Genomic DNA, 20,953 nt, shown 5'->3' on the forward strand with positions numbered 1-20,953 from the left:
AATACGTAAAGTACGATAGTACGATCAATAAAAAGTGTATAGAAAATTTCACTTTAGAAAAAAAATTGATTATCATTTCGTCTGTTTGTTATCGTCTTTCCATAAATTAAGGAAAATAAAGACTTTTTTCACATTTGTGTGAATCAACATTGTGCGTCATTGCATATTTCTTAATTGTTAAAAAAAAGTAGCAGTCTTGATATCAATCAAAATGGAGGTTAGTTTTGCTCTATTTATATTTGGTAATTTTGCAATTAAACCAATTCGACCGTGGTTTCTCAATTAAAAACCTTGATTTCTAATTGTCTTTCAGTATTTACAGAATGTCGATCCCTAATTTTTTTGTTTTATTGGGTGTTAATTTTTTTATGTACATTTTCCTCTATTTTTCTCCAATTTTATTAATAAATTTTATGCTCTTAGGTTGACGAGTGCTCAGCTAATGGAGATTCTGGTGCTGAAGAAGACGAGGACGACGATATGTCTCAAGGTTCTGGAAGTAACACTAGTACGAGTAACAGTAGTGACAGTAGTTCTTCCTCAGAAAGTGGCGATGATTCCGAAGACGATGTCACGAGTGTTTCTGATGGAATTTCGTCTGTAGATGATGAGGACGATAAAAACGATGACGATTTAAATAAGGATGAAGGCGACGAAAATGAGGATTTACTGGCAAGTTTTCTTTTATTTGAAATTCACTTGTTTGAATTCAGTCTCAATAATATTTTTCTTTTAGCGATGGGAGACGTGCATTGCAGCCGGTATTAAAGTTAAATTACCACAAGATTTATGCGAGCATACTTCTATTTTTCGGGAAATGTTCAATTATCCAAGACTATGGCAAGAATCATTAACCGATAGTCAAAAGGAAAATTTATACAATCTTTTGCCCCAATTTCCAAAGGATTGCAACACCGAAATGGAATTGGACAAAACTGTAAAAATGCTCTTTAACGGAGAGAATGATAGGTATGAAAAACAGTCAAAAAGTAATTTGTAAATTGGAGAAAAATCTTGTAATTTCTATTTTAGATTCGGTCTTTCGCCTCTAGACACTTTTCATAAAAATCTCTCGACTGGTTATTTTCGTCCCGATATAAGAAGAATTCGCAATTTGGTCCGTAAGGCACAACATCGAAGGGCTTTATTCGAGGAACGTAAACACGCCTATGAATTAGCAAATAAATTATTAAAGTCCCGCGAAAATTTACTGGTTAATGCCTATAAACAAGGATTCAGTCAAACAACACATAAAACAGTGTCTAAATTACATTGGAAGAGGCCAAAACCAGCTTTAGGTAGGTTTTCCGCACATTTTTTTATTAAAAGATATCAGGCTTCGCACTCATCTACTAAAATCTACTATTTACTATTTTTTTTACGTTATGCTACTATTTATTTAAAAAAAAAAATTTTGTTAAAATTCTAAGCAAAAATTCAATTATTTTCGTAAATAATAAAACTCATCAAAGAATTTCAATTATTTATAATACTATTTAAAATTAATTAATCGAAAAATTCATTTATTTTCACAAATAAAATTTTCCACAAGAATTCAATTATTTAAAATAAAATTTTCATAATATTTTCGCAATAATTCAACTATTTTTATAAATAATCAAATTCTTCTCAGGAATTCATTTAATTTTAAAAATTTTAATAAAATTTTTAGCAACTATTTAATTACTTTCATAAATAATAAAATTCATCGCAGGATTTCAATTATGTATTTTTAATACAATTTTACAGGAATTGCCGAAAAAATGTAATTATTCTTTAAAAATTTAATTTCAATTCCTCGAAAAAACAATTGTTTAAAAAAACGTTTTTCTTTTTAATTTTCTGAAGAATTCAATTATTTACAAAAATATAAGAATTTTTCACAAGAATTCAATTATTTTTAAATATTTTAATAAATTGTTCGAAAGAAATCAATTGTTTTAAATACAATTTTAATTAAATTTTTTTGAAATAATTCAATTATTCTTTTAGACTTTAATAACATTCTTCCTAAGAATTCAATTATTTACATAAATAATTTTTCGAAAGTATTCAACTATGTCGATAAGAACAAAATTATTTCCGAAAATTCAATTATTTTGAGGCATTTTAATAAAATTCTTTGTAAGCTTCAATTATTTTCATAAATAACAATATTCATCACAAGAATTCAATTATTTTTAAAAGTAGTAAAATTCTTCTCAAAAATTCAATTATTTTCAAAAACTTTCCTCAATTCAATGATTTCTAATATTTACAACTTTATTAAAAATTCCTAAAAGAATGCAATTAGTTAAAAAAATGTTTAATAAAATTCTACTCAAACATTTAATTATTTTCATAAATAATGAAAACTCAATGCTGAATTTCAATTATGTTTAATACAATTTTAATAGAATTCCTGGAAAAAAGTTATTATTCCAAAAAAATTTATTAAAGTTTATCAAAGAAATGTAATTATTTTAATAACCTTTGCTACAATTTATTTATTAGAATTTAAGTATTATTTTCAATACATTTTTAATTAAATTTCTTTAAAGAATTGAAAAAGAAAAAAAATTTTAATGAAATTCTTTGCGTAACAATTCAATTTTTTCAAAATAATTTAAATAAAATTCTTCGCTGAAATCCAATTATGATTAAAAATTTATAAAAATTCTTGTCAAAATTTCAATTATTTTTAATACAATTTTCATCAAATTTCTCGAAAAATGCAATTATTCTTAAAAATTTTATTAAAATTTGTCAAGAGAAAATTTGACAAAATTCTTTATGAAAATTAAATTTTAAGAAACATTTAATTGTTTAATAAAATATTTATTTTTATAGTTAAATAATTGAATTCTCGTAGAATTTTCTAATAAATATTGATTTAAAAATGAATTTCAAATTAAAATCTTTGAAAATTTGAACTTTTCATACTTTTAATTAAGAATTCTATAGAATTAATTTTTTTCAATGAGTTTAATGAAATTTTTTTGAATTATTTGAAGTTTTTAATTTCTAATGTATTTAATTAAAGAATGTCAGAATAATCGAAAACTCGTAAAATGAAATTGTAAACAAAAGAATTTGAAAATTCACAAAGAACTTTTTAAAAAATTGACTTAAAGAAGAATTTTAGTTGTAAATTCTAGAAATGAATAATCGTAATGATGAAAATAATTTTTGAAGAAGTTATAGTAACAAAGTACCAAGTTTTAATTATTATAAAGCATGAAGAAAGCGATCACTCCGAGTCGAAGACTCGGAGTAATCGATATCTTCATGTTTTATAATAATATTCTTACATGGTATTGAATTTTAAATTTTTGAATAATTAATTTCTATAAAAAAAATAATGATTAAATATTTATTTGAAAATTAAGTTATTGATATTTTCGAATAATTTTCGTTTTAAAAACCTGGAAAAGTTAGGGAATTTGAAAAGAGCAAAAGCGTGGCAACCCTGAAATAATAAAATGCTTTTTAGGAATTCAATTATTTTCAAAAAAATTTAATAAAATGCCGCACAGACATTCAATTATTCTCAAAAATTTTAATGGAATTCTTTGAAAAATTTAATTATTTTAAAAATCTTTTCGCAATTCAATGATTTTTTTAATATCTACTATTTTCATAAAATTTTCAAACAGAATTCAATTATTAAAAAAAATTTTTCTAAAAGCTTCGTAAGAATTCAATTCTTTTTATGAATAATAAAAATTTCTCTGGAATTCAATTATGTATTTAAATTAGAATTTGCATAAAATTAGTCTAAAGAAATGAATTATTAAAAAACTTTTATAAAATTCTTCATAAGAATTAAATTATTTTTATAAATATATTTAAATTCTTTCATGAATAATAAAATTCCTTGTAGGATTTCAATTTATTAGCAGGATAAAAAAGAAGTAAATATTTTTGATGAAAATTAGGAAAAAGTCAGGAAAATAAAAAATTTTGAATGTAATTTTTGTCAGTTTTGTCAAGTGTCTAAAATGAGTTGTTTTGGTCGTCAATTTTAATTTTTCGGTAGCTACTTTTTTACTACTTTTTTTTAGTTTGAAAGTTACTTTTTGCTACTTTTTTAAAATTAATTATCGAGTGCAAAGTCTGAGATATTAAATAGAATTAATTTTGCAGTCGAGGAAAAAGCTCAATTGCGTTATATGGAAGAAATGAACGCATTGAGAACTGAACTCGGAGCGAATGCAAATCTCATTGACGATTCGACATCGGAAAACGAAGAAAATTACCCTCACTATCAATTGAATAATTCGAAGCAAAAGAAACGTAAACGCCCCATGATGACACCTCAAATTCCATTAATGAGAAGTATACAAATGGATAATGAGGACGATTCTATTAGACCCGTATTCTCCACTCATCATCGTTCTGAATACATCCCTCGATTTTCGATGCGAGAACAAACGGATGATTTTTATCGATCAATGCTCGTTGCACATAAGAAGCGACGAACACGTCGAGACGTATGTTTTTTTTATTGCTTGATTTTTATTAACTGTTATTTTGTCTCTTATTTAATAGTATAATTTTCTTTCTTGTTCATTCAATTCCAGAATCATCCTGAATTGAATACTCAAGGTATTTCGCTTCCCGATTTAATGCAGAGAGCGCAAATTGGTTCGAAGCATAAAATAACAGCGACAGGACCAATACGACTTCCGAGTTCGAAGAAACGAATAAAACTCGATCAACACTCGCCTGCATTGCCACCGGTGCCAAAGATTAATACAACTGTCATTAAGCATGAGATTGAAAGCAATGATTATTCACATGTGAGTGAAGATATTAAACACTCGAATTTTGCTGACTTAGAGCAGCCGAGTGTAAATTTTCCCGTTATCAAATCGGAACCAATCGAGACATACGAGCCACGGCCGCAGCCTAAAAAAATGTAATTAATCTGATGTTGCTTTAATTTAAAAATTTCGAAACTATTAATAATAATTTCGAAATATGTTTTTTTAGGGCACCGCCAACACCGAAAATTAGTAAAACTCATCCGGTAATGATTCCAATGGTGGAAGTAAAGCGCGAAGTGGAAGATTATGAATATGAGGAGAGGATAAAAATTGAACAATCGGTCGAGAGTATTCGAGTCGATCCAGAAGATGAGGAAGTCGACAAGAAGGAAATTGATTTGGATAGTATTGACATGATGCAATTACCTATTCAACTCGATGATGGTATCGACATTCTCAATGAAGTCAAGTAAGTTTTCTCTTTTTATTCTCATCGAAAATTAATATTTTCTATTAATAATTCGAATAATATTCGAAAAACGAATAAATTTAAATAAATTTATTGATGTTTTCGAATAATTTTACAATTAAAGAAATTCGTAAGTAAATATAATAGAAAATTGTTATGAATATCTGATAATTTTGAGATTGAGTCAGAATAGTCTTTAGGTTCAGGAAAAAAGTCCAAATTTTGTCTGGAAATCAGAGAAAAGTCAGGAAAAATCAAAATTAATTTTTTGTGGCAACCCTGCAATAACAATTTCACAAAACATATTGAAAATTTAATACAATTCATTTATAACTCGTTAATTCAAATTATTTTAAAAATTGTTATTAAAATTTCTCAAAAGAATTCAATTATTTTAAAAAACATTGATAAAATTCTTTAAAATAGTTCAATTACTTATAAAAAATGTTAATAAAATTCTTTAAAATAGTTTAATTACTTAAAAAATGTTAGTAAAATTCTTTAAAATATTTCAATTACTTTAAAAAATGTTAGCAAAATTCTTCAAAACAATTCAATTATTTTTAAAAAAAATTTTTTGAAAAAATTTATTTATTTTTTAAAAATTCAATAAATTTTTACACAGAAATCCAATTATTTTCAAAAATTATATAATTTAAAGGAAAAAAAATTTTCTTTTAAAGAATTCAGTTATTTTCAATCTAATTTTAATTAAATTCGTATAAAGAATTTAATTATTTACAAAAATTTGAGTAGAAATTCTTGAAAGCATTTCAATTATTTTCAAAAATAACTTTTAGTTAATCGCAGAAAATCAAATATTTAAAAAAATTTTTAAGGTTGCAAAAAAATTCAATTATCTTGATAAACAACAAAATTCTTTCCATAAAATCAATTATTTTAAGAAATTTTAACGAAATTCTTTTCCAAAATTCAATTATTTTGATAAATATCGAAATTTATCAAAAGAATTCAATTCTTTTGAAAAGTAATAAAATTCGTGCCAAATATTCAATTATTATTTAAACAAAATTTAATAAAATTCTTCGTATGAATTCAATTATTTTCATAAATTATTATTTAAATTCTTCTTAGGAATTCAATTATTTTTAAAAATTTGTTTTAAATTCTGAAAAAAGTTTTCAATTAGGTACTTTAAAAAATGTTAATAAAATTCTTCAAAGGAATTCAATTATTTCGTAATTAAATACCTCGAAAGATTTGAAGTAATTTGAAAAATTTAATCAATTTCTTTCGAACAATTCAAATAATTTCAAAAATTGGAATAAAATTTTTTAAAAAATTCAATTATTTTCGTATATAACAAAATTCCTATCAGGAATTCAATTATTTAAAACAATTTTAATAAACTTCTTTAAAACAATTCAACTATTTATTTTGAATAATATTTCTCGGATGAATTCATTTATTTTCATAAATAATAAAAATCTTTACAGAAATTCAATTCTTTTTGAAAAATTTCATAAAATTTTGCACAGAAAACAGTTATTTTTAAAAATTATAATTTAAAGAATAAATAATTTTCTTTTAAAGGATTCGATTATTTTCAAAAATTTTAAGAAAATTCTTTATAGAAATTCAATTATTTTTACAAATTTAAATAAAATTCTTCAGAAGAATTCAATTATTTTTTAATTAAATACCTCGAAAGAATTGAATTAGTTTTAAAAATTTAATTAAATTCTTCCAAACAATTCAATTAATTTTAACAAATTGCAACAAAATTCTATGAAAGAACTAAATTGAACCCCTTGATGCAAGAACCAGACATAGACCATTGGAATTAAATGGGCTGCGTCTGGTTCTTGCATCAAGGGGTTCAATTATTTAAAAATCAAACTTATTAATGTTTTTTTACTTATTAAGGTATTTAATTACAAAATAATTGAATTCCTTTGAAGAATTTTATTAAAATCTTTTAAGTAATTGAACTGTTTTAAAGAATTTTATCAATGTCTTTTAAAATAATTGAATTCTAGCGAAGATTTTTCAAACTTATTTTAATTTTAATAATAAGTCAAACTTATTTTAATCAAACTTATTTTAATGTCTTGAAAATCAGGTATAATATACATAATAAAAATTTTATTTTGAAAATTAAAAAAAAGTCCCTTTTTAACGCAAAATTATGGAAAAAAATTAATTTTAATATTTTTGCTTTATAATAATGATTTTCAACTGATAACAATTTTTTTAAATTATTTTTTGTTGTGATTTAATCTTCAAAATACTAAATTACAATTTCATTAATTTTTTAAATTCAAAATATTTAAAAAGAAAATGTTAGGGAAATCAATGAATTTTATCAAAAATAGGTACTGATACAAAATTAAATAATAATAATAATTATTCTAATAATTTTTTTGTCTAGATGTGAAGCCGAGGAGATGATGATGCCAGAGAAGGAGGTCTCTGTGACAGGTGGTGATGAATTATCATTACCCGATGGCGGTGATATTGAATTAATGCAAGAAACGCACGCTTGCTTCTTTTCACTTTTACGCGATGCCTTCCTCTCGAAAGGTGAATATCGCATGAACACTGCGGAAATGAAGGACGCAGTGATGCTCTGGCAGGGAAATCCCATTTCTCCACTAAATGATTGGTAAAAAATAATTCTTTTTCTTCAAAAAAAGATAATTTGGATTTTGTATTAAACTTATCTGAATCAAATGTGACGAAGAAATGAATCTAAGAAGTAATTAAAAATTTTTTATTAGGTATTCTTTGGCACCGTCTTGGACCTCTTTAGTGCCGTTGGCTCTGGGTTTTCTTGCTGGCGAGTTAACTTATCCTCAAGATTCAGAACAAAATGACGGAGAACAAGAGTTCGTTCCTTATCTGGAAAATAAAGGTCGCGGAATTTATGCTTGGATCGGCGCCGGAAGAGATTCAGATATGCGACTCACAGTTCTTTGCGCTCGATTTCTACTTCATAGGTAGATATTCAAATTAATTAAATAAATTATTATTCAGTTATTTAATTATTTATTTACGAAAAGGTCTAAAAAGTAACAATTTTACCAAAGTTATTAATTGGATTTTTTTCTTTTTAAAAGGGACGAATTGGGACCTCCGCAGGCGCTGCTTCAAAATGCGAATTCGACAAAAAGTCAAATACAACAAACAAATGTCAGTGCAAACAATAGTATTTGTTCGACTCCAAGTAGCCAGAGACCGGAAAGTCCTGTTTCTGAATCTGTGGGAACAGACGCTGGTCTCGTGAGCTCTGTCGCTGAATGGGAACCACCACGTGCCTTGTATCCCACTGATTGGAAAGTTAAACCATCGACATTTGAGGAACGAGAGGAATTCCGACGACAGGAAAGAATGCGATACGCCGCTCCACATAAAGCTTTCACTTATCGAATGCATGGCTATTCCTCAGTCGTTGGTCCTGTTAAGGGAATTTATCAACACAATGTCGGTGAGGAATTTTAAGAAATAGTTCAATTGAATTTTGAGAATATTTATTTATTATATAGACAGGGTTGGTTGCCACAGGTCAGGGGAATCAGGGAAAAGTCATGGAATGTAGAATTGGTCATGGAAGTCAGGAAAAAGTCAGGGATTTTTATTAAAATTACTGGAAAAATTTAATTTTTGAAATTTATAAAAAAATTCGGAATTTTTAGTGTCTTTTTTGTTTACCTCATAAACTGTGAAAATACCACCAATTCTAATACGAAACCTTCAAAAAAAAATTCTATTTCTGACAAGAATGAATTTTTTAATATTATTTAATTATTTGAAAAGTTTTAACGCAATTATCTTGATAAATAACAAAATTCTTCAGAGAAATTCAATTATTTTTAGGAATTTTAATGAAATTCTTTGCAAAATTCAATTATTTTCATAAATAACAATATTCATCACAAGAATTCAATTATTTTTAAAAGTTTTAACGAACATCTCTCTCGTAAAGACTTCAATTATTTTTACAAATAGCAAAATTTTTTGCCAAAAATTGAAATAAAATTCTTTGACAAATTTCCATTATTTTCAAAAGTTCTTCGCAATTCAATAATTTGCAATATTTACTATTTTCATAAAATTTATCAAAAGATTTAATTATTAAACCAATTTTTTGATACAATTCTACGAAAACATTCAATTATTTTCATAAATAATAAAATTTCATTTAGGAATTCAAGTACATATTTTCATCGCAAAATTTAAAATATTTCTAATAAAATTTTAAATAAATTTCTCGATAAATGTAATTATTCTTAAAAATTTTATTAAAAGTTGACGAAAGAATTCAATTTTTAGAAACATTCAATTATTTTATAAAATAATAAAATTCGTTGCAATGATTCAATTATTTTCATAAATAACTTTTAATTAATTAATTAAGGATTTAAGGAATTTTAATGAAATTCTTTTCCAAAATTCAATTATTTTGATAAATATCGAAATTTATCACGAGAATTTAATTCTTTTAAAAAGTGATAAAATAGTTTACAGAAATTAAATAATTTTCAAAATTTTTGAAACATTTAAGGGGACACCTAAGTGGAAAAATGATAAAAAAATCGATTTTTTTTTATTTGATTTTTTAAAAGAAGACTCAATTAGGAATAGAACAAGACTTTTTAAAACCTTTTCTGAAGAGTTGAAAAAATCTGATTAGATGATTCTGAATACCATGAGTTTTTAGTATTTTTTCTTTTTTCGTGTCTCCTGTAAAAATTGTTTTTTTCCAATTTTTTACTTTCGGTACACTTTTCTCCGAATCTACTAAACCAATTTGTAATTTTTTTTTTTACTTTGTTCAGTAAGGTTCCAAGAATACGAATAAGAAGTTTAACATCATTTTGAGTTGTACAAACGGAGATATGAGTCAATGAATCAGAGAAAATGGGATTTTTATTTTGCTTTTGGTATAAATATTCATAAAAAAGTTTCTATTGAAGATAACGTCGTATTACTTCTTATTCATATAATTGATTATATTTGTAATCGAATGAAAAAAGGGCGAACGCAATTGGAATAATAGTTTTCGAGAAAAGTGTACCGAAAGTTGACTCTTTTTGCATTGTTTTTAGGTGACTTAGGTGTCCCCTTAATGAAGAATTAAGTTATTTTTATAAATATAGGTGTCGAAATTCTTATCAAGAATTCAATTATTTTCAAAAATTTTAATAAAATTCGTGGCAAGTATTCAATTATTTAAACAAAATTTAATAAAATTCTTCGTATGAATTTAATTATTTTCATAAATTATTATTTAAATTCTTCTCAGGAATTCAATTATTTTTAAAAATTTTAACAAAATTCTGCAAAAAGTTTGCAATTATTTTTAAAAATTGTTATAAAATTCTTTAATATAATAAATTTCAGTAAAATTTTAATTTAAATTCCTTAAAAGAAATTAAATATTTTCAAATGTTTTTAATAAAATTCTTCGTAAAAATTAAATTTCATTAAACATTCAATTATTAAATAAATTATTTATTTTTGTATTTAAATAATTGAATTCTAGTAGAATTTTTTAATAAAAAATGATTTAAAAAAGAATGTCAATTAAAATTTTAGATAATAATTGAATATTAAAAGCATCGAAGCGTGAATTTTGAAAAATAATTGAAGTTTGAAAAGGTTTCAAATTGAAATCTTTGAAAATCTAAATTTTTCGTTCTTTTAACTAACAATTCTGTAGAATTAATTTTTTTTGAAAAAGTTTAATTGAATTTTTTTAAAAATTATTTTCAGTTTTTATTTTCAATTACATATTTAATTGAAGAATTTTCGAATAATCGATGAAATTTCGTAAAATTGAATTCTGAACAGATGGATTTAAAAATTCTTAAAGAACTTTTTGAAAAAATATTAAAAATAATTGATTTAAAGAAGAATTTTAGTTAAAAATTGTAGAAAATGTTAATTTAATTTAAACGATGTGAATAATTTTGAAAAAGTTAGATAAACAATATTCTTATAATATAAAATAATGATTTTGTCACTCGGTTTTTTCTAACTATTATAAAACATAAAGAAAGGGATCTTCGACTCGGAGTGATCCGTTTCTTTATGTTTTATAATAGTACCTATTCTTATGACTTGTTCAATTTAAAAAGGTTTGAGTTTGAAATTTTTGAACATAATGATTAAATATTTATTTAAAAAAGAAGTTTTTTTCAAATAATTTTACAATTAAGGAAATTCGTAAATAAATGTAATAGAACATTTTTTTTGAATATCTAATAATTTTTAGATTGAATCAGATTATTTTTTAGGGTCAGGGAAAAGGTCAAAATTCTGTTTGGAAATCAGGGAAAAGTCAGGGAAAAACAAAGTTAAATTTTTGTGGCAACTCTAATTTTATTTATTTGTTTATTTATTTATTCATTATCCTTTTTATTCATTAATTTAACCTAGGTTCCGGTTTAACGAAACCTCGAGGACATTCTTTACTGGTAGCGGATCGTCCGAATTTCGTCACAATTTTAGCGCTTGTTAGAGATGCAACTGCAAGACTTCCAAATGGTGAAGGAACGCGAGCCGATATTTGTCAATTACTGAAGGATTCGCAATATATTCGGGAAATTGACGAAAGTGACAGTAGTCATGACAAGGAAGGAAATTTACATTCAGTCGTCTCCGGAGCATTGGATAGACTTCATTACGAAGCCGATCCTTGCGTTCGATACTATCCCAGAAGAAAAGAGTGGCTTTACCTTCATCGCGCACGTTCCGAATCTGAATTTGGTACAGAAAAATTTAATTATAAAAATAATATAATTTTCAATAACAACTGAATCATATTGTTAATATTATAAAGGAATTTGAAGGAAATATTTTGTTAAAAATAGTGAACTAAGAAATAAAATAGAAATGTTTCTTTTCAGAAATGTTTCATCAGCAGTTCCAAGGGGTGCCTAAGAATAAAAAAAGTAGTAGTGGATCGTCAAGGAATAAATCTCTTCAATCGAGTGCTAAACTCGCGAACAATAAGGATCAATCTCATACGCAGTCGAGCAACACCACTAAAGAAACGACGCCTAAAAAGGAAAAGAAATCCGCTCAATCTGCGCCGGTCATCACCAGGTTCGTAAAAATTCGTAATAGTAATATAGAAATATTTTATTTTTATTTTATTTATTTCTCTTCAATCGCATGATTCTTCGTAATATTTACAAAAAACCTTCTCATTTAGAAAAGAGACAAGAAAGGCCGAGGAAAAAATAGTTCTCGAGCAAGCGACGCCAATTGAACCACCAACAATTGTACAGCCAACTCAACCGCAAATTCCACCGACGGCGAATGTTGTCTCGGTTGTGACACCAACGCCAACAACGCCGACAAGTTCAATTTCATCGAGTACAAGTTCGAGTTTAATAATACCACGTGAGACTACCCTTCCTGTCGAAACAAGAACACAATTAACAACGCCGCCTATCAAGAAAGTAACTCCAAATCCAAGCATAAAAAATGTTGCAGTCGTGAAGGCAAATTCATCCCAAAGTCTATTGCAATCGAATCAACAACACTTTCCACCGCATCAAATTCAGGTATCGACTTCCGCTGGTCTACAAACAATTCGACTGTCCGGTCATTCGGTTCTTCATTCGGCTCAACAAGTCTCAACGACAATGGCAAGTAATTCGGGTAATACTTCGCCGAGTATTGCGACAATATTTCCAAATGCGAAAATTCAAAGTCAACAACAGCAAACGGTTATTGCAAATCAAGGAGCGAAGAGTATACTTCAGACGGCAAATGTAAAAACACAACAGCAGCAGCAACAGCAACAGCACGTGGGAAAAACTTTACTCTCGTCGCAAATTAAATTGGTAAGTTCCGGACAAATTAAGTCCCTATTGTCTGGCCATGGACTTCAGGGACAGACTATTTTCATTAAACAATCGTCGCTTGCCGCGGGACAAACTCAACAACTCCAACAGCAACAACAATTGAAAGTAGGTTCATTTTATTATCTCTATTCTTTCGTAATTTTCACAATTTTAAACCTTTTTAATTTCAATCAAAATAATCGTATTTAGGCCTTTTTATTACGAAATAATTTCCCTTTTGCAGGAGAAAAGATATATTAAATTAAAATTTTATTTTAAGTTTAAGTTATTCAATTTTTTTTAATGTAATTCATTTTAATTTAATGTTTGATAATTAATAGTTCAATATTTTATTAAATTAAATTAAATATAATCTCTATTTAAAAACACATTGGAGTAAATAAAAATTTTCTAAAATTAAGATAAGAAAAGTATAAAAAGAAAAAATATTAAAAATATTAAAAATACGTTTTGAAAAAATTAAAAAATACATAGAAATTAATTTTAAATTTTCTGAAATTAAAATAAAAAAAAAGTATAAAGAGAAAAGAAATTAAAAATATATTTTGAAAATATTATTAGCAACAGCAGCAGCAACAACAACAACTACAGCAGAGGATAGTCACTGCGAATCAACAGCAATTGCAAAATTCACCGGTTCAAAGGATTATCACTCAAATTGGTGGGAAGCCAATTGCTGTTCAAATTCAACAATCACCGCAACAACAGCAGCAGCAACAGCAAAAAATATTGGCAAAAGTACTTACGAGCGCTGGTGGTGGTCAATTAATTTCGGTTGAGAGTCTTCTTGCCCAAAAAGGCTTGAAATTAGCAACTCCCACTGGTCACACGACACAAATTAATCGACAAGGCAAACAAGTTATTCAAACACAATATCAGGTAAAATTTTTGTTATTAAATATTATCAGGATTAACAAAAAATTTAATTTTCTTTTATCTGACATTTCCTGAATTGACAGAGAAATTTTTAACTTTTTTAAAGCTTTTTAAAACAAACTTTCAAGGGAAGTTCAATAGTTATTATTAAAAACGATAATTTTTAGAAGCAAATATTTAATTTAAAAACTTAAGTCTACCAAAAAATAATAAAAAGAAATTTAATTTTTCATAATTAATTAAATTATTTTAGATGTAATTTTAACTTTTAGTACTTTTAGTACTTCTTTGGCATAATCATCTCCTCGACTTTACATCTAAACAAAAAAATTATTATAATAATTATTAAATTATTTTATATTTTCGAGGTATTTAATTACAAAATAATTGATTTCTTTGAAGAATTTTATTTAAATTTGTGAAAATAATTGAATTTCTATATGAAGAATTTTATTTAAAATTTTGAAAACAATTAAATTATTCGAAAGAAAATTATTTATTCTTTAAATTAAAATTTTTAAAAATAATTGTTTTCTGTGCAAAATTTTATTAATTTTTTCAAAAAGAATTGAATTTCTGCCAAGATTTTTATTATTTATAAAAATAAATTAATTCATCCGAGAAATATTATTGAAAATAAATAGTTTAATTATTTTAAACAGTTTATTAACATTCTTTAAAATAATTGAATTCCTGACAGCAATTTTGTTATTTACGAAAATAATTGAATTCAATTATTTTCATAAATAATAAAATTTTTCATATAGGATTTCAATTATTTTTCATACAATTTTAATAAAATCCTCGAAAAATGTAATTATTTTCAAAATTTTTTTGCAAGAATTCAATTATATTTCACAAATAATGAAATTCTTTGCTGAAATTAAAATATTTTCTCAATCTACTATTTTAATAAAATTTCTCAAAAGAATTCAATTATTTATAAAAAATGTAATGAAATTCGTTGCAAGAATTCAATTATTTTCATAAATAAATAAAATTCCTCAGAGGAATTAAATTATTTAAAAGAAATATAATAAAATTCGTTGCGAAAATTCAATTATTTTTATAAATAATAATAATAATATTCTTCACAGGATTTCAATTATTTTTCAAAAAATTTAATAAAAATTCGTTGCGAGACTTTAATTATTTTCTAAATAATAAAATTCCTTACAGAATATCAATTATTTCTAATACCTACAATAAATTTTAAGTAAATTCTTCGAAAAATATTATTAATTTTAAAAATTTTATTAAAATTCTTCGAAAGGAATAAATTACCAATTGTCAATTATTTTTAATAATTTTTGCAAAAGTTCCTAGAGAATTTTGAAATCTATTTGTTTACAATTCAATTTTACGAAATTTTGATTATTTGAAAGTTCTTCAATTAAATATTTAAAAAATAAAAACTTAAAATAATTTCAGAAAACATTCAATGAAACTTTTTTAAAATTCAATTATTTCTAAAAAATTCAAGCTATAATGCTTGTAATATTGAATTATTATCTAAAATTTAAACGGAAATTCATTTTTAAATCAATTTTTATTAGAAAATTCTACGATAATTCAATTATTTAAATACACAAATAAATAATTTATTAAATAAATGAATGTTTCTCAAAATTTAAATTCACGTAAAGAATTCGGAAAAAATTGTATTAAAAATAATTGAATTCCTAAAAAGCATTTTATTATTTACGAAAATTATTATCTTTATTTACTCTCCCTGCTCACGCAGGGTTCGAGACTCCCTAATACACATCCTCTACTTAAAACTAAAATACATTTTCACTTACAACTAAACTTAATACGCTCTACTTATATCTACTAATCGCAATCCGCCAGTGCACCGGGTTTCCGTTTCCCGTTCCAATTTGCCCTTTTTGGCTTCGTCAAAATTTAAAAACTTTACAAACTACCTTTTATATTTAAGCATTACTGCCTTACCCCAATACAAAAAACCCCTCCCTTTATCGGCCCTAATACATTCTCTCTTCTCTCATTCTTTCTAATCTTTCTATCCATTTTTCCCCTTTCCCATTCTCATCCAAAATCCACTTAATTTTATCCCCCATCCCTCCCTCCACCCCTCCCACTTCAATTTCCCCCATACATTCCTCCAAAACATGCTTCCAATCTTCTACCTGAAACCCACACATCCTACACATTTTCTCTTCATCATCCATCCAATACCTACACTCTTTCACTCCTTCACCCATTCTAAACCTACACAATCTATTCCAACTTTCATACTTTTTCATTTTTCCTAAATACCCCGGCTCCTTCTCTCCCCTCACCATCCTATACCATCTATTATATTTTGACTCCACTATCCTGCTCCACCTCTCATTCTCATCCTTTTTCTTCCAACCCTCCATCACCTCCCTCTCATTTCCGCCCCATCTCCTTCCCTCCTCCAACGCATCTCCTCTTTCTCTCTCCCATCTTGGAATATCTTTCCTTCTCATTGCTTTCCCTTTCTTAACCATCCTCACACACTCTCTCGCGATGTTTTTTTGAAGAAAAATTTTATTATTTTTAAAGATAATTGAAATTTTGGTAAGAATTTTTAAAATTTTTTGAACATAATTGAATTTTTTTAAACATTTGTTATTTGTAACTTCTCTAAAATTCAATTTTTTGTGTTCTTAATAAAAATTCTTCTATAAATCCATGACATTTAATAATTAATATAATATATATTAAAAAATTTAACTAATTTCAGAAGAAATCGAATTATTAAAACTTTTAAAAAATTTAATTTCTTTAAAATTTTTTTTTTATTAAATTCATTCAAAATTGAAATTTTCTAAAATTTCAAATTAAAACCTTTTAAAGTTCATTTATTTATGAAAATTGTAAACGTAACTCTTTTAAAATTGAAATAATTTTGAAATATTTAAATAAAATTATTTATTAAATAATTTATAAGTAATAATTTTGTAATAGTTCTTGAAGAATTAAGCGTTATTTAAAAAGAAATTATTGTCAGAAATATAATAATCTTATAAATTCTAAAAGTTTAATTTTTTCCAGTATTTTTAATAAAAATCCTTGACTTTTCCCTGATTTCCTTGACAAGTTCTACTCTCCCTGACTTTTCCGTGAATTCCCTAATTTCCCTGACTAATTACAGGGTTGCCATCCTGTATTGAAATAACTAAACAAAAATTTGGTTAAAACAAAATTCAATTACATAATTAAAAATTGTATCAAGTAGATAAATGTATATTTTAATTTGTTCGAAATAAAATTTCATCAACAGGTCGTATCGCAGGCTCAGACTTCGTCCGTCCCACCGAAAATAATTGTCAGCAATCATCAACAGCAACAACAGCAAACGCAAGGACAAACGGTGCGAATGGTAACGGCTCAACTTGCAGGCAAACCAATTGTTTTGGCCAGTGGCAGTAAAGGCGTGGGAGTTGGTGCCGGTGCAACTGGTGTCATTCTCGGCAAGCAATCACCACAGGGTCAATCGTCACAGCAACAGCCAATTATTCTACCCAGTCAGTTATTAAATATTAAAACTTTACATGGTTTAAAAGTGATACCAACAGCCGCCGGTCTTAAGACAACAGGTGCTGCTGTTTATGCCCGTGTAATTGCACCCACGACAATATCATCGACGCAGACAACCACAAATCAACAGCAAACCGTTCAAACACAACCACCAAGAACTAATACTTATCCACCGTGAGAAGATTTTTTTAAAAAAAGTTAGTTAATTTTACCCTCTTCTTTTTCTTAAATTAAGAATCAAATTTTTAATTTCATTATTTATTAAATAGTGCTGAAGATGTTGATAAACATTTTTTTCTACTATTATTATTTAATGATATTTGACCATCGGAAAAAGAAATTAATTCCGATTAATATTGTATATTAAAAAAAAAGAAAATTAATAAGATTAACTTTAGAGTTAAAAAAAACAATGCAAAGGAATCTCAATTTTGGAAAAGGGACGACATTTGAATTTGAAAGAATTATTTTTTAAAAATTAGTACAAAAAAGAAAATATACTTTCATCTTGAAAGAGAAACATTTATAAATATTTCTCTCTTTATTTGAGAGAATATAATTTTTCTCCTAAATGAGAAATTGCAATTTTTCTCCTATTTTGAGAGAGAATATGACATTTTATCTCCCAATTGGGAGAATTCATTTCCCCTCACATTTGAGAGAACACTATTTTCCTTATACTATAAAAATATGTACATTGTCCAATCGAGAAAATAATTTCTTATAAGAAAATATTTCGCAATAGGAAAAGTTTTTTTTAGAATTTAAATAAAATTTATTCTTATAAGAAAATGTTTTCCAATATTAAAGAAATTCATTAATTCATTGATAGAAATTTAAGGAACTACTTTTCTCTCAAATGGAGAGAGAAATAATTTCGTCAAATAACGATTTTCCGAAAATGTTTCCTTTAATTATTCTGACGATCTGGTTTGATTATCGGACGTCATTTTTCTCGTTAGTCTTTCACAAAAAAAATGACAGTTTTTATCTGTCGTTAGCGCAAGTTGTGAGCTTGCGTTTTAGTTTTTTGCTTCCTTTTTTTTAATTTGTACAATTAAGTAATAAGGAAAAAAAACAGTGTAAGAAATATTCAAGAGTCGTAATTGAAATGTTTTTTTTTATTACGCGATTGTGATCAAAAAGTGAATACAAAGTGTGAGGTGATGTAATTTACAAATGTATGATTTTACAGTTGTGATTACAAAATACGGAAGATCTTGCAAAAAAAAACTGTTTTCATAATTATTCGCAATATAAATAAAAACTTAATGTATACGTCGAACTTTAAATTAAATTAACTATTAATATTACAGTCTAACGCTCTTCTTTTTTTCTTTTCTTTTTTTTCTAAAAAATGTACAAAATTTTCAGTTTCTAGGCGACATGGAAAATGCCACCGCGTCTTTGGTCTGGTGATTCTCGTAATTTATTTTATAAATTACGAGAAATGAAAATTAACATTTTTTTGTTCTACAAAAAAAATTCTGTTCGTTCTTCGAACGATTTTTTAGTATTTCTTTTTCTTAAATAGAAAAAGTCAATTTTGATCTATCGTTAATTATGAAGTTTATAAATCTTGAACACAGTGTTGTATCACTCACTTTTAAAAAAGTCCACGTTTGATTTATAATTCACAAAATTTTCACTAGTTGAATACTCTTTTTCATTTTCTTTGAAAAAAATGAAAATTGTTTTTTTTTATTCAAAGAAAAACAAAAAATATGTTTGTTTTCTTTACGTCTCGGAATTTTTGATATCTTCGAAAATATCAATTAAATTATTAATTCCAATTAAATAGCCGTCCTCGTGATTGCCCACTTGCCATTCGGCGTCGTGATGAATTCGCAATAAATTTTGCGGCAATGGTAATGTTTTGGCGAAGTCAATCATCCAAATTCCGGCATTACGCGTATCGTGAACGAAGAGAAGACTCGAGCCGACAACTTCGTGGGAGGCAAAAAATGGCGACGCTTTCAGTGTCGCTCGAATTGCTTTCAATCTTTGAAGGTACTTTTGAACTGCATGTGGATAACCGTTCACGAATCGCTTTATCGTTTCGGTCACCTGGAAATTAATCATATTCTATTAAGTTTCTGCAAATTTTTTTTAATCTATTTAATTTTTATTATTTTTTCAAAGGAATTAAGATTTTCAAAAATTTCAAATTCAAACTTTTTGAAATTCAATAACTTTTATATAATAACAAGATTATTATTATAAAACATGAAGATATCGATCACTCCGAGTCTTCGACTCGGAGTGATCGCTATTTCGTGTTTAATGATAATTTAAACTTCCATAAAATTTTTCGAAAGAAAAATTTAATTATTTACAAAAATTTTAATAAAATTCTTCACAAGAATTCAATTATTTTTATAAATAATAATATTCTTCACAGGATTTCAATTATTTAAAAGAAATGTAATAAAATTCGTTGTAAGAATTCAATTATTTTCATAAATATTAAAATTATTCACAGGATTTCAATTATTTTCAATACAATTTAAAGTAAATTCTTCGAGAAATATAATTAATTTCAAAAATGTTATTAAAATTCTTCAAAAGAAATAAATGAACAATTATCAATTGTTTTAAATAATTTTTGCAAAAGTTTCTAGAGAATTTTGAAATCTATTTGTTTACAATTCAATTTTACGAAATTTTGATTATTTGAAAGTTCTTCAATTAAATATTTAGAAAATAAAAACTTGAAATATAATTTTAAAAAATTCAATTAAACTTTTTTAAAATTTAATTATACTTTTTCAAAATACAATTATTTCTAAAAATTCATGCTATAATTCTTTTAATATTCAATTATTATCCAAAAATTTAACTGAAATTCATGTTTAAAAAACCATTTTTATTAGAAAATTCTACGAAAATTATTATTTTATATAATAAGAGTATTGTTACTGTAACAATATTGAAATCATCATTTCAATTCAATTAAATATTTTCAATTTTACAATTAATATATTGAACATCATTAAATTCTTGCAAAAAATCCTTATCAAAAAATTTGAAGAGAATAATTAAATTCCTTCGAAGAATTTTTTTATTTATGAAAATTTGTTTAAAATAATGAAGTTTGTTTAATAATTTTAATTGAAAATTTCGAAAGCAAATGAATTTTATGAAAAAAAATTTTATTAAAATTGTATTTAAAAATAATTGAATTCCTGAGAAAAATTATTTTATTATTTGTAAAAATAATTTAATTCTTGCGAAGAATTTTACTATTTATAAAAATAATGGAATTGTTACGAAGATTTTTTTAAAATTTTAGAAAATAAATGAATTTTATGTAAATATTTAAAAATAATTAAATTCTTTCGAGGAATTAAATTAAAATTGTTTTGAAAATAATTGAATTCCTGCAAAAAATTTTACAATTTATAAAAATAATTGAATTGTTTCGAAGGGTTTATTAAGATTTTGGAAAATAATTGAATTTATTCGTAAAAATTTTATTAAAATTTTGTTAAAAA

General features: G+C 25.3%; 2 protein-coding genes across 4 annotated transcripts in view; one reads left to right on the plus strand and one right to left on the minus strand.

The window, feature by feature from the left end:
- LOC122510328 (nuclear factor related to kappa-B-binding protein) lies at positions 1-18,774 on the plus strand. Its single transcript, XM_043624887.1, has 15 exons — positions 1-217; positions 424-672; positions 737-969; positions 1,033-1,298; positions 4,126-4,472; positions 4,563-4,900; positions 4,975-5,217; positions 7,610-7,843; positions 7,959-8,177; positions 8,298-8,665; positions 11,620-11,949; positions 12,090-12,288; positions 12,398-13,160; positions 13,617-13,934; positions 17,203-18,774. The coding sequence occupies exons 1-15, from the start codon at positions 212-214 to the stop codon at positions 17,635-17,637; spliced, it is 4,548 nt and encodes a 1,515-aa protein (XP_043480822.1). The 5' UTR covers positions 1-211; the 3' UTR covers positions 17,638-18,774.
- The window catches only part of LOC122510331 (inositol-trisphosphate 3-kinase B), a 27,398-nt gene continuing 25,007 nt past the window's right edge, over positions 18,563-20,953 (minus strand). For all 3 annotated transcript variants that reach the window (XM_043624894.1, XM_043624892.1, XM_043624895.1), the window contains one exon: positions 18,563-19,526. In XM_043624894.1, coding sequence (XP_043480829.1) covers positions 19,197-19,526 — 330 coding nt within the window. In that variant the 3' untranslated portion in view covers positions 18,563-19,196. The remainder of the gene's footprint in view (positions 19,527-20,953) is intronic.

This window comes from Leptopilina heterotoma, unplaced genomic scaffold (assembly GCF_015476425.1).
Source record: "Leptopilina heterotoma isolate Lh14 unplaced genomic scaffold, ASM1547642v1 Lhet_68, whole genome shotgun sequence".
Classification (NCBI taxonomy): Eukaryota; Metazoa; Arthropoda; class Insecta; order Hymenoptera; family Figitidae; genus Leptopilina; species Leptopilina heterotoma.